The sequence below is a fragment of the Mesitornis unicolor genome, unplaced genomic scaffold, assembly GCF_000695765.1.
Source record: "Mesitornis unicolor isolate BGI_N332 unplaced genomic scaffold, ASM69576v1 scaffold873, whole genome shotgun sequence".
Taxonomy (NCBI): Eukaryota; Metazoa; Chordata; class Aves; order Mesitornithiformes; family Mesitornithidae; genus Mesitornis; species Mesitornis unicolor.
The window spans coordinates 16,445-31,489 of record NW_010173744.1 but is presented as its reverse complement, the minus strand read 5'-3'; the positions used below and the strand labels follow the sequence as shown (position 1 = coordinate 31,489).

Genomic DNA, 15,045 nt, shown 5'->3' with positions numbered 1-15,045 from the left:
AGAAAAGGACAGGGCAGCAGAGAGACAAACACGGTATATGAGTATTATTCTTACTTTTTATAAGCTGGGCTAATGCTTGATCTGAAAATTTAAGAGTCTACATTTCAAAAATGATCAGAAAGTAGTAGAAAATGAACCTACAGGCATCTTGTCCAAAGTCATACACAGACTGGTTGTGGAGAGGACTTACCCCCTACAAATTTCCACGGGAGCAGTGCCATTCGCTGCCTTTAAGTGGGAGCTCAGTATTGCACAGGAGTTTATTCAGCAAGCTCAGAGCACACAAGATATTTGTTGCTCTCTTTAGGAAAAACTCGTAGCTGTTTGCTGATCAGATGAAGCCTAATTATACACAAGCTCCCTTTGTAGAGTGACTGCTACCTGCAGCTGAGCTGTACCTAAGGTATCTTAGGTGTTCATATGCCTCAAACCGAAAAAGTACTTAACACAAGAGTGTTACCAATATTTAGCACCTTCACAAGGAATAATTCTGAAATCAGATTCAACTGTATCATTAATTCTGTCCTGGTGACCCGCTGCCTTGGCTCTGCATTAGCTATTTAAAAAGTCAATAACAATCAATAGTCACAGCCACATAGCAATACACACCACTCAGGTTTTCCCTCTAGGGATCAGCAATGGCGTTTTAGTGTGAGATAGCTTTAAAAATGCTGATTTTTAAGTAGTATTCATTAGTGACAGCTCTGATGCTTTCATTGCTGACAGAGCAACTGTAGAGAGAACATACTAATCAGTTCTTTAAAATACATGAAGTAATATCACTCAAAATACCATTTTTTACAATTTCTAGCAAAGACTTGCCCCCTCCCACACTTTTTCAAATGCAGAAGCACAATTTGTTCTCTTTCACCTTCTTCAAACACTGCAGACTCCTTACCACATTAAATCAACTGCTCTAAGAGCCATTATTACTCCCTGGGGCTCAGATTTTGGAGTGGTTACACAGAGCAGTGCTTTCCTATGCAAACAGTTCAATTTACAACCCAGACAAACCTGCAGTGATGTGCAGCTCAGCCTGGGGTTGTAAAATTGCTTCTGCTCAGCATGCTGGCCAGATGAGGAGACATTCATCTCACTTGACTTTAGTCTTCCACAATTTAGGAGCTTAGTCCTAAGCTAGTGAGACTGTGCCCACTGAATAGGCAGAGGGAGAGACCGTCAAGAGCATGGCTCCCCGCACCCACCATCAACACTTTCAGGACCAGCTGAGTTTGCTGCAGGAAGGTGCTAGCTTTCCCTCACTGACTATAGGAGAAGCCTAGAAGCTTACCTAGCAGACAAGTTGCAAATAGTTAACTTTTTGAAGCTTAAATTAGGTGAGGTAAATACCACCCTAAACAAGACACAAATATAAATAAATACAGTAACTCCTATTACTGCTACTGCTGGTAGAATAGCAAGATTTTCCCTAAATATCATTATGTTCACCACCCACCCATAGTGAACATGTTTTGGGTAAAATATCCTCCATGTTGTCACACCACATCAAGTGAGGGAGTTCAGCTGGTGGGGTTACATTTACCATGTGTGATTCAAATGGACACAGCTCAGATTTCTACAGAAAACACAGATTTATTCTGGCTTTTCCCAGCAGCCTCTGAAACAACTGCTTAAGCGAAAAGACACATAGCAAAAGCCCAGAATTCACATTGAGATAACCCACCCTGTGAAACCACAGAGTGCCTAACAGAATGGAACTGCATCAGGATTTTTTATTATTATTTCTCCGTAACAACAAGTGAAAGCACCCTCTAAAATTGCCTTAAACCACAAATGCTGCACGAAGCTGGCATGCTAGACATGGTTTGTAAATCTGATTTAATTGTGAATGGTAGAGTGAATAATCAGAGCTCAGCAGCAAGCCTGATTACACATGAACACTACCCAGACTGCTCAGCATCCCTTCCCTTCCCCTTCCTCACGCTCCTCCTGGCACTGCACAACCTGCAGAGATGGACACTGCCATGCTGCCTGCAATCTGTATTTTCACGCAGCTGCTCATCACTGCTATGCATCAAAGTGGCTTCCAAGCAGCGTTAAGACCTGTAACCCCTCTGTGACACAGCCAGCAGTGTTACATACACCCCACAGGACTGAAGATGACCTGCCTAAAACACAACACTCAGTTGAAGGCAGGACAGTTGAGCACCAATGAGTCTTTTCTACGACACTACACTCCCAAAGCAGCGAAGATAATACAACGTGAGCAATATATTCAAGAACATCTAATACTCTGTTAAAATGTTGCATCCTGAAATTCCTCTATGGCTACAGGGTTTTCAAAGGTGCCTGAAGAGGTCAGGCACCTAACTGCCATTGACCAAAAAGCTTCCTTATGATTTAGGGAAGATTTCCTACCAAAAAAGCGTTATGGAAATCCATGTTATGCTCTGCTGAGAAAAAGGGCTGCTCTGTAGGAGTAGTCCCTGAGGTGTCATACTCACTTGGACTTGGCAACAACCAGAAGGTCTGTGAAGAGGAAAAGGTGTCGCTCCTGGGTTTGCAGACCTGTCTTCAGCTGCACGTGGCCATCCAGGATGAACGTTCGGTTGTGGCATATGAAGGACTGCACAAGGGGACATGCCTCCGGGCTGATGGGGGAGAAGCAGCCTTCCCTGCAAAAGGAAGTAAAGCAAATAAAGGAAAGTGAATCAGCTGACTGCCTGTGAGTGAAGAACCAGGCAGTGACTTCCCACACTCGCTGCCAAAAAGCAATTTATTTGACCACATTTCAGTGAAAGGTGAGAGAGACAATGAAGATAATTCAGCAGTCTGATTCTGAGACAAAATCTGTTAGGGACTGTCCTCACTGAATCTTTTATAGCCAAGCATTTAGCAAAATTTAAATACAGCCCTCTCTATTTTGTTTATTTGTATTTGTCTCCCTTTGTATTGAAGTCTTAGAGAAAATACCGCACGTTCTGCAGCCTCTCCACAAAGAGAGCGGAGACATACACAGGAAAAAGAGAGAACCACACACACACCTTGGTCAGAAGGAGACTCATACTTGAGGTCAGGAGCAATTTATAGAAATTATTCGGAACCAAGGACAAACATAAGGTGCAAAGGAACCTTGCTAGAGACAGACCACGTTGTAGATGCAACGTGAGAACAGGCAGCTCAGCTGCTCTCCCAGCACACAACCCAGGTTGAAGTAAGCTCCCGTTGCAGGGAGTATGTGACTGGAGCATAGCTGTGCTGGTCTCTGGCTGTGGTGTGCAGAGGCTGCTGGATAACCCAGACCCAGGTCTATGGGAGGCAGATCAGGCTCCCTCCTGGAAGACACCGAGCTTTTCTAAGGAGGTTTTGAGTTGGTAACAGTCGAAGGTTACTGATGGTGGAGGCACGACTCCCCCAGCCCCTCCTGATCCAACTGTCCTGCATGACACAAAGTAGTTCAATAGCTATTGAAGCAGAAATGAGAATCTCTCTAGCAGGATGGCCAACTCACTCATCCAAACAGGATATCCTTGGTTTCTGAGCCTTGCCCTAACAAATGTCAATTTATACAGACCTGAACTGAATGCATGTGAGGGGCTGAGGGGAGGATGCTTCTCCTCCAGGGCTCTCTAGAAGCTGGTTGCAGGTCAGGCTCTCCCTTGGGAAGCCAGAGACATGGCTTCAAATTCTCCCAGGCAGGTGAGGGAACTGAATCTGAGTCTGCTACACCCTTAAATAATGAATTTCTGGATTAAAAACAGGACCCATCAGCATCTTTACTCATGATTTTTGAATGCAACTTTTCAATTATTTGCTTTTCCTAGAGATGCCTCCAGATGAACCATGTCCCTCTGGTTGAATGAATCAGTTCCATTTTTATTCAAATGTATTTACTTATTTTTTCTTTTTAAAAATAAAGAAAAAAAGAAAAAATAAGCTAACACTTGGAAAGATCAGCTTGGCAAGAAAAGGCTGAAGTGTGCAGCTTTGCAATTATAGTTTATTCCTGGTCCTGCTGGAATGGATGACCAAAACCTAATGACTTTGCTGGGAGAGGAAGTGGACCTTATACAGTGAAAGTCACAAAACAAAGGGGAGAGGATATGAAAGAACCAAAAGTGAGAAGAAAAAACCCTTAAAGAAGGCTGTAAACCTTTTTGTACCTCTCAGAGCCTGGATGATTCCCCACTCTCCTCTTCTTGATGCCTGTGGCTGGATTACTCAGGAAATTATTTAGGAAATCCTGACAGCTGGGAGAGAAAGGATAAGCTCTGAGATTGGCCTACATTAGCAGGACACACTTTCACTGACCTGTAAGGAGCTGGTGAGGATCTCTACCTGCTGGGAAGAGACCTGTTTGGCCTTAGTTTCCCTTTCTTCGTTGGGAGCCCGAGTTTTTGAAAGAATTCCTCAACTTGATTCGTCTTAAACTATGTACTAGTCTTGCCTTTCATTACCTACCTCTTCAGGGAAGAGAGAACCCAGTAACAACAGCAGCTACAGAGACCCCTTTCATGTTACACTGCTGCAACCGAGTCAGCAGAAACATTCATGAAACCACAGTGAAGTGCCTGCCCCTGCTGACATTCCTGTAGGATCAAGCTCTTGTGTCTCCATAGAGGAACTCTGTTTGCTTACTCCCACTGGTACATTTTCTACATCCTGAAACTCCCAAGTTAAACTAAACAAAATCTTTGCCACGCAGGTAAGAAAAGGAAGGTGCAGTAGGGTAGGTTTACTAATGCCAGCAAAGATCAAGCAAATTGAACTTGATTTTAGAACCAGAAAATGCAACAACATAAATCAGTTATTTTAACAAAATCTATGTTTTGACTCAATGCTTTTCAAGCTTCTCTGTCATCTGAACTCTAGCAAGCACTCTTGCATAATTTAGAAGAGTTTACCTGATAAGTCTGATCAAAACAGAAATAAAATTTCTTCCTTTGAAACAAAGCAGGAAAAAGTCAACGCCATTAATTCAACCAGAACCTTCTAAAGCCCCAGGATGAAGGAACGTGGGAGAAATTCACCAGCAGTAACAAAAATGTCTTTTGGAAAGCATCCTTTTGATCCTCTCAATTAATGTACCATTGTTACAGGACATGAATGAAACCCAGGTTTTGTTACCTTGAATAAAATGCAGAGCAGCCATACCCTCAGGTGTAGGGATTTATATGAGAGGCATTTTTGGAGTTCAGTTTTTAATGGCGCACTGATTGCTCAGGCCATTAAATGGGTCTAATTTTGAAAATGTGCTAAGCACCTGAATACTAACTCTGAAAATTCCTTTTAATTGTTGAAAAATTAGTACTTAAGTCAATGGGATTTCTGATACAATTTAAGATGTAAAAGTAAGTGATATAGGCCCTTCCCTGTGCTCCCCTAAAAGTCATTCTATGTTTAACACACGTAAAAAATCCCACAAAGTAACACCTTTCCAGTTTGGCAGAAAGAAAAGCCATCATCCCAGTGTGTTAAGAAGGAACTGTGAACTGGTTTCTGAAAGCTGGGGATATCCTGCAGTCAGCAACCAGCCACGTTCCACTTGCATAAACACAAGGCTGATAGTGACGTTTAGATGGCATTGCCACTTAACTCTCTACTCTCAAGTGGATATTTCTTCCTAAATGTACTATTCTGGGGGTCTGAAATGTCCATGTGTGGTTTTAATCAAGGATTAAATTGGGTAATTTGAGGATATCTACAGAGATATTCTTGAGTTGTTTAGGAAAAGACTAAAATCATTGTACTGGCTGAAATGAACAGAAAGATAATTGAAGATTTTTTTTTCCTGACTTTTCCAGAACTTAATTTTTTTACACCTATTATTTTTTTGATTAATCAAAATAGGCATTTTGTGCCTATTCAAAGGACACAATGAATTAAAAGAACTCTCCAATTTTGTAGGTGTAATACATGACGTTGAAATCCAACATAGTCAGCCAAACATTGAAAAATAATTCCCAGTTACATTCAGTGTGAAAGCAAACACATCAGTGCTCGCTTCATCAATCTTATATTTACCAGAAACTACAAAAGCACAAAAAATACTTCTTCTTCCCCCTGCGGAGCTTCCTTGGAGTTTCTCAGTAAAACTGAAACCTGAATGGAACGACCCCCAAAATGTTTATTGTTGGTGTAATGGAGAGGTCAGCTTTATTCCCTATTTGTAGCGTAAACAATGAAAGTAATTATATTTTCCAAAGGAGAGTTTAACAGCCCGTGGTAAGTGATTACTAAATCCATGATACAAATGTCATTTAGGCCAATGGGAAGCTTTCCCTTGATTTCAGCCGATGATGACTTCAGCCTATCTATGATTTAGACTAAGCTATAAGATGCCTCAGGGGAATAATCTGTTCCAAGGTACCTAAGCTGGAGTGAGCAATTGCAGGTATTCCAGCTATGATATTCCTCTCACAGACTGCTCACGCTCCATCCTAAATCTCACTCTGTTGCTTTGGTTATTGGTCTCTGCCAGAACTTCTCTCTGTTGATGACATCTTTGCAGCCGTAGAAGTTGATTATTTCCTCTTATGATGCAGCGCCAGTGCTTGCCGCACAGCGGATAACTATTGAAATAATATTATCACTTTGCTCTTCAACTTCTGAAGTCCTTCACAAGAGGTAGGTGAGAAATGCACACCTACTGCATAGCAGTGAAACGGCAGCTATTGAAAAGCCTGAAAACTGAGCCAGCCCAGCCACGTGAGAGGCTGCACATGGTCTGTTCAATACTTACATATGCATCATTTTTTTCCAAATTCCTGTCACAGTGAACAACCTAGCCTATAACTCATTTCACCCAGAGATACCACAAGCAAAAATACTGCATGCTTGTCCCAGTGTTGAAGCCCAGGTAAGGATCAGAAGCTCTTTCCAGTTTTGTGCTTACACATGCTGCTTATGGCATAAACCTAACCCTGTTTTGGCTACAGGCTAAGAGGAGCCACCAAGCAAAGCACCTGCCAACCCTCCTTGTGGTGTTCAGAGACCACAGACTTATTTTGTAAATCTCAAAGGCCAGTTTTGGGGGACTCTAAGGAACCAGCAGTTTATCTTTTAGGAAAAATAAAGCCACATAATAATAGTAAAAATTTTCAACTTCAGTCTCCCTTAGTAAAGCATTTACCCAACCATCCCTGAGTCATAGCATTGGGCCAGAGCAACCCACTGGGAGAAGCAGGAGCAATTCACACCCTCTCAAAGCCATGAAAACAGCAGCTATCTGCACAGTAAGAAATGTCTACAGGCCAGCCCAAATTACAGAATTTTGCCAAAATGGATTGATCAGTCAGAGATTATGTGATTTATGACCAGCAGAGATGTCCCCAAAAGCAAGCCTGATCTACAAGTCAAGTTCCTTCATTTTCTTCATAGAGCTCATACTGGAAATCAGGTAGCAACATTTGTACATTTTTTTTCTGTGCCTCCCAGACCCTTAAGTTCCTAAAAATTCCTGTGAGAAAGAACTTCAACAGCAGCTTAATAGATGCTTGCTTCATATTTTTTGCTAATGAGGCAGACCCTGCTAAGTGGAGCTTGGAAGAGAAGATGGTTTACTGCTGGAAATACTTTAACACATAAGGTATATTACCCATATCATGTGGCTAGAGAGTATTTTGCATTCAAGATAATTAATTTGATGAGGTATTAAGAACAATTCTCTACCCAATCAAAAGAAAAGAGCTCCAATTTGGTGCGCAACCCTGTCTCCCCTGAGATAAGGTAGTAAAAAAACCCCAAACATGTAACACAGCAGTGAGTACTGCTCTGCCTTTCAGGGCTGCTTATAGCGTGCTCAAGTGTCATATTAACATTTCAGGACTTCAACACATATCTAATTTCATCATAAATGATAGCTTGGACATGACTTGTACTACATCCTAGCCAACTTGACAAAATTATGATAACAGAAGATAGCATTCTGCATGCAAAAACAGAAGAGTGAAAAACAAAGTGAAGGAAGAGCTTTTCTTATACACTGAAACCAAATGCCTGTGCTTGGGTCTGAGTGCAAGACAACGGAGGTGGTCCTGCTCACGCTCTTGGTGAATTTAGTCTCCATCATGCTGACAGCTCATTGAAGCACATGGCTTAAAGAGCCACTCCCCATGCTGCAAAGGCTGGGGAGAGCAAGGAGGCCACAGCTGCTTTAGACACAGCAGCTCTGCTTCCAAAATTCATCAGCAAAGGACTTTGTCTTCGAAGAACAGTTGTGGGACAAGAAAAACCCAGTGCAGGTACTTGACCATCTGTTCAATCCAGTTGTAGATTGAAAGGGACAGAAACTGGGAGAAACTCCATGGTTCTGCACATTAATGCTATTTAGCTGGAGATGTCCTTGTGACGTGGCTTCTGGCTTGGCACAAACCCACAAACCGTTTACAGAAGGAGTAAGGAGCTGAAAATGGGGATGCCAACACCAGACTCGGTTCCCATGAGCTGCTCAGCCCAGGCTGCCCTCTCCTCTTTACCTCTTTGGCATGGTCACGCGAAGACCCACTGGCTTCAGGATCGTGCAGCTGCAGCTCTTCTCACCATGAACGAGGCTCCATGCAGACAAGGCTCACCCACACAGAGCAACCTGCAGCTCAGAGCCATATTTAGACAGGCAGATTATTTAAAAAAGAAAAAATCCTCTGCATTTTGAAAGGGGGTAATGCCTCGCTACTGTTGCTGCCTTCCAGCCACAACCAGTGCCCGTGGGAGTCGCCCACATGCTCAAGATTTTTGGTGCTTCTTCCTACTTCAACTCATAATTCAGAATATGCATTTCATCTAAGTTTATGCAGCACTTTATTCTAATAAGTAATAATTACACCTGGAGGGTGAAATCAAGCACAAGAAGTATCAGCCTGGAGGGTAGGAGTGTTTTCCAGGAACGTGATAGGTAAGATATGGGCCAAGACAAAGTTATAGAATCATTACGGCTGGAAAAGACCTCTAAGATCATCAAGTCCAATCATCAGCCCACTAAACCATGTCCTGACATGCCACATCTACACATTTTTTGAGCACCTCCAGGGACAGTGACTCCACCACTTCCCTGGGCAGCCTGTTCCAGTGTTTGACCACTCTTTCAGTAAAGAAATTTTTCCTAATATCCAATCTGAACCTCCCCTGGCACAAAGTTAGTATGCCATTATACTTCTACATTGACTATTTATAGAAGGGACTTGGAGAGACAAGCATAGAACTCTATCACATGGGCTGCCAACCCATTTTTGAAAATCTGCTGTCAACTTGATCCCTGCTATGCTAAGGGAGCTTCTTTCTGAGGATGCTGGGCATGTTTGCTTGCTGTTATCTATGGTAAATCTTATACAGTTGAAGCAGCACTTGTGAAAACAGCACAGCATTCCAGAAATAGCAAGTCTATTTTCTGCAGCACTCCTTTAAAGTCTTCTAGGCCATCACCATCACGTACAGTAGCTTTTGTGCATTGAAACAAGTGAGATGTACTCAGTTTTTCAAAGAGCATTAATTATTTTCTAAGTATTAAAATGCATCCTCCTACTTGATAAGTGTGCTTTACTGGTTGCAACTTCTTTTTTTACGAATAATGTATTTGAATGAATCTGAGGCAATCATCTCTCACCCCTGCGTTTCCCCTCATGGACTGCGCCTGTGGATCTCAGCCACAGGCACGCGTCGGCCCCAGTTCACAGCCCAGACCTCAGGAAGCTGCAGCAGAAAATACTGCACCCCAGATAAAGCAGCGAGTCCCAACAGGGTCACTGTGGATCAAAATGCACTTAAATCTCCCTTTCCAGCACAGGCAGAGCAAGCACAAGCCTGGACAACAGAAAGAAGATGAATATTAACAGAGTTTGGGAGGAAGGTTTGCTCAGATAAATAGATACATTTATAATTTAGGGTAGAAATCAGGATTTCTTCATATTTAGGAAATCAGGTACCACTTCTCTGCTTCTAAAAGTCATGTGCACATTGTCATTCAAAATACATTGAGAAAATGTTCCAACTTCAGTTATTCAAGGATTCTAAAAGTTGTTTTCTAAGTATCTGAAACAATCTTTGAATGATGTCAAAATCTCATTAAAAGTAATAAAAATCATTATGATGACTCAACGTGATCTACACTAAATACTCAAGGTGTTGAGGCATGCTACTATTATTTTTCTGTAGCCTTCCAAAAATCAGTATACAATTAAAGCTTGCAGTAAAATATCACATAGCTGCAGGGTAAAATGCATCATTAAAAAAAAATCCTCACACATTTCAGGATGGGAGCTTGGCAGCTTCACTGAAAACAAGCTGCACTTAAGTAATTTCTGCATAGCCAAAAGGACAATATTCTGTGCAGAGCAAACATGTACTACAGCGTGGTGGCTGGAGACAGGAAACACATTTGTGGTTTGGTTTACTTCCAAAGTTTTTTGTTTTATTTTAACAAACAGCTGCAATGTGTTTACTCTGAAAATTTAGCACAAGGGCAAAATTCTCTATTGGTATAAATTAGCACCACACGTTTCGGTCATATTTTGACTATTCCCACTAGAAAAGAGTTTAGTGAAGGCTATTGAAAAGCTCTTGTAGTGTGGGTGTCCTCCAGTCCTGCTGTACAGCTTTGTCAGCAATCAAGAAGCCCAAGGGGTTTTGGTCCAAGTCCCCCCGAGCAGGTGAGAAGTTTGGGGGAGGACATACTCACATGTATAAGTCAATAAAACAAATTTTGGCCCTTTGGAAGAATCGATCTTCTGTTGCCCAGTGCCATTCCTACTCATTTTTACTGGGTGACATAGCTGCACCACCTTGAACTACTCTCCCATTCTAGTTGCACCAGGGAAATGCCATTCCAGCCATCGTGTGCCCAGACAAAGGTTTTGTTGTTCAGATGAAAAAAAAGGAGAGGAAAAAAATGACCTTTGGGGAAAAAAGAAGTAAAAAAAAGGGAAAAAAATAGGATGAGCAGAGGGCAAAGAAAAGGTCAGACCTTAACACCCCAGCACTGCAGTTCTGCACCATGGTGGTCGGGCTTTTCTGAGCTTCTTGTGGCCTACAAGGCAAGCACAGGCGAGCTTCCACTTCCACCCCAGTTCCTTCCTACCCATTCCAAGGAGACGTGCAGGGGAGCACTCTGGGATCTCACTTTCACCAGTGTCTCCCTAAGGAGGATTCAATGTTATTTTAGTAGCCTGAAGAGATAAGGTTTCTGCCCTGCCTCAATTTTTTTGTGAAGCAGCAATCACAATTGGGACATTTAATCCTACTTAATCACAATTGAGACATTTAAAAGCCAAGCTCAATTCCATTGATTTTGAGCTGCCTCATGGATGAAACTAACCCTTCCTTCAACAGGGGGTTTCAAATATCTTCTTGCAAACTGCATTACAAGAGTTCAGTGCAGGTCATCCAATAGTCAGGAATTCTGGGCTACCAAAAATAGCCAGGACATGCTGCAGACCTCTGCCGCAACAGGTCATTTCAAGCTGAGGTGCACATGAGGTGAAAAAATTGGTGTGGGCATCTTTACAAATTCCTTCTGGACCAACATGTATGGCTGTGACTGAGCCATGTACCTGCTTACCCCACTCTGCAGCTGTGTGTTACATATGCTGTAGACAGGCAAGAATAAGGCACTTGTGTGACCCTGTCCTTTTAACAGGGAAACAGCATTTTCTAGGTGGCTGCCTAGGTTTATTGCCTGTCAATCACCTCTCTCAATTATTGGGTAATACCAGGGGAGCTGCTCATGGTCTCTCATAGTCTCATTGCACAGTAGTCATTCCCTTTAGCCTCTGATTTTCCCATTCTTCAAGGAATAATTCAGCCAGGCTCTTCCCCTCCTCTGCTCGTGCCACCTGGGTAGAGTCTGCAGTCAGGCAAAAACGAGTTTTAAGAAAAACAAATGCATTCAAACAGTGCAAGACTTCAAATATGTGGCCAGGTAAAGCAAGTGTGGAATCCACCGGCTGCTGTTCCCTGATTGCCCTTTTTCAGAAGAAAACTTCCTGATTATAAACAAAGTAATCACATATAGAGAGACCTATAAATAGCTGCAAGTACTGCCTTTAAAAGATAAGCCCCTTCACCGTGCTTTATCCTCCCGCAAGCTGCAACCCTCATTGAAGCCGCTGCTGCCTGGACTTGCGTGTAACCCCATAGCTGTGGGACACTGTGGGGTGAACTCCGTTGAAGACATGAAGAGAGCGTCTCCCCAGTCCTTGTATTGGCTTAAATTTTTAAGGACCACTTCCCTACGAGGGATGATGGATATGGGTTCTACAAGGAAGACAGGATTGTCACTTCACTGCATCTGTCCCAGCTGTAACGGGAACAAATCTGGCTTTGGTTTGCCTCAAGGGCTTTAAACCATATTTTGATACTAGTACTAAAGCACAGGAATTATCCTATTACAGTGAAGAGATTACTTGATATGCCTGCTGCTGCCAGAAAGTGTAATGACCCAGATTCCTTCTGAACAGCCAGCAGACAAATTAGTTGCAGCCACACGCACCTGTTTGCTCTCCTATAACCAACTGCCTACATATTCAATGAGGTTTTTGCATAGCTACTCAGGCAGGTTAGGCAGAGGTTTCTGTTCCAATGGCTATCTGAGCTGAAGAAAAAAGCTGTTAGAGGATTCCACACATCTCTGCACCTGATGGTAATGACTTTATGTAAGGTAGAAGCGGGCACAGGACGGTTACCTGCAAAGAACAGCAGCCTGGAGAAGGGAGAAACCCAAGAGCCTTTCCCATGAGGACGTTTTTCCCCATGTTTATTTGAGACTTTGGTATACCAGAAGAGCTTGCCCATGCCTGATTAGCAACCTCCTTGTAGAAATGCATGTCACATTTGACACACCACCCATGGGAAAACATGTTCTGCTGTTGGACAGCAAAACTGAGGGCAATTTGTGTGAGGTTGTGCGGTAGGAGGGGCTCAGCAAAAAAATGCGTTTCCAGAGGAGCTCTAACAAATGAGATGCCTTGCAAAATACTGGATACAGTTTTACGACCAGAACAAAATGCAGTGGGAAGAGAGGGAAGGCAGGTGGGTAACATCTCAGCTGTTTGTTCATTCAGGTGAAGGTCTTTACCATTCTTTTCTGCAATTTCTGAATAATGCTGCCATGAAGACCTAGGATGCACTGAGATGTACTGAGATACCTGCTCCCACTGAATGCAGTCTGTGTTCACTGCACAGACTCCCTGTGGAGTGCACAAGGATCCAAACCAGCACACTCACCTCACTACTTACAAACACTTTCAGCTAGGGGACAGGACAGGCTGAACAAGTATGTGTCAGTGGGTGATATGCAAAAATAATCCTGGGAACAGTTGCAGACCTTTTCCCTCCTAGGTAAGTGCTTTACCGTCCCTCTACGGAGCCAAGCTCGCTCCTGTGTACATAAGGGTTTTGGTACCAGGAACATCGTATGTCCTTCTGCACACCAGCCTAGCTTCAACAGTGGGAAGCAGAAGGAAGGTCTCCACTCCCTCCAAATACCCTCTGCTGTAGCAGTTACACCACTCTTCTGGGAAGCAGAGCATGAATTGCTTAAGGAGGCAAAGAGAAGAACCTGGGAGCCGAATCACACCGACAGTGAGGCCACCAGTTTTGCAAAAACCAGCGGTGGTCTGTAGGGACCTGCCTAAGGAACAAGCTGGAAACACCAAGCATAGCTTACACAAGCGCTTGATGGCTTAAACCTTGGTTGCAACACAGACCATGGTCTCTTCTTGCCAAAATACCCAAAAAGCCAGGCTCCTTCCCACTTCAGCACTGATATTGCGCGTTTAGAAGCCACTGCCCTAAATAATTATCAAAAAACACACCTAAAAAGTGGCCTCAGCCATCAGTTTTAAAAAAAGCAATATTGCAACTGCTTTCGTGAGGGCCTTGCTCTTGCCTGAGCAGGTTAAATAGAGTCTGTGGACTGCTGGATGGAGCTTCTCAGGTGCCTCTCACAAATCAGTGTTTAGTTCTTTGACATAGACCTGTTCCTGCTGCCAACAGTCATGCTGTACTGGGACGTGCCAGTGTATGGGAGATGATTCTAGGTGTATGGGAGCTCTCTGGTCAGTAGAGCGCCAAAAGAACAGAGGCACTTGTGAGGTCAGGCAGCCACTGAGAAGATGTTTTTTAAGCCCTAATTTTAGTTTCAGGTACCTAAATTATTCCTATATCTTGCCCTTGAGTCTTATTATCCCTTACCTGATCTAAGCCCTGGTACTCTAACACTTAAGACATGGGCACAGAAGAAATCTAAAAACAGAGTGTTACTCCTGCAGTGTGATTAAAAACTCCTTCCCAGCAGCAGTGTTGCACACCACGAAGAAGCAACTGGAACAGGAGAAGTGATGCTGTATCAGCCAGGAGGAGAGTTCAATGCGTATTTAATGCTGGCCCTTGTCAGAGGTGAGAGCACCAGAGGCTGCACATCAGTCTGCACATCATTAGAGGCTTTCTGCTTGTTTAAACAAGATAAACGATCGCAAAACAGTCTGAGCGAGTTGGTCTGTGATTTCCTCAGGTATGCCGCTGCCCAAACTGCTTCGCCAGACTGCCATTTGGCAGAGATTTTATTGTCTAAAAACAGGGATACACAATGGCTGGACAACAGCTGCATTCTGCCAGACCTCAAGGCCTAATCCAAAAAGCCCCCAAAATGGGCCGCAGCCAAAAGCACATGTGGACAGAGAGACATCTGGACAAGCGGAGTCCTGCGCTCGTCCCGACGAGCAGTGCCCCTCGCTGTCTTGTCTTAAAACTGTCACAACTCTGCCCAAAGGGGAATCGGCTTAAAGCGCTAGTGTTAAACTATTAGTAATTTATTGTAAAATTAATCCCTCATTTAGACTCCAATCCCTCTAAAACCTGCTTCCAAGCCTTCCTTCTTTTTACCTCTAGTCCTTTTCTTTTAATAAAAAAGGCAGCATATCTCTGAGAGCCATGGCTTATTTTGCTCTCCAGATGTACAAACATCGCTATAAGCCAGTTTGAATGTCATAAATGAAGAACTGATGGGTTTTATCAAAAACAAACATATGCACACATACACACACATGCTCACACACAAAACAAAACAGAAAAAACACAGCAGGGGGACAGGAA

General features: G+C 43.2%; 1 protein-coding gene across 1 annotated transcript in view; it reads right to left on the bottom strand.

Moving 5' to 3' along the window:
• Window positions 1–15,045, bottom strand: part of ARHGAP20 (Rho GTPase activating protein 20) — a 50,878-nt gene that overhangs the window by 28,963 nt on the left and 6,870 nt on the right. The window contains exon 2 of the mRNA XM_010180803.1: window positions 2,466–2,636. Within this exon, the coding sequence (XP_010179105.1) occupies window positions 2,466–2,636 (171 nt within the window). The remainder of the gene's footprint in view (window positions 1–2,465; window positions 2,637–15,045) is intronic.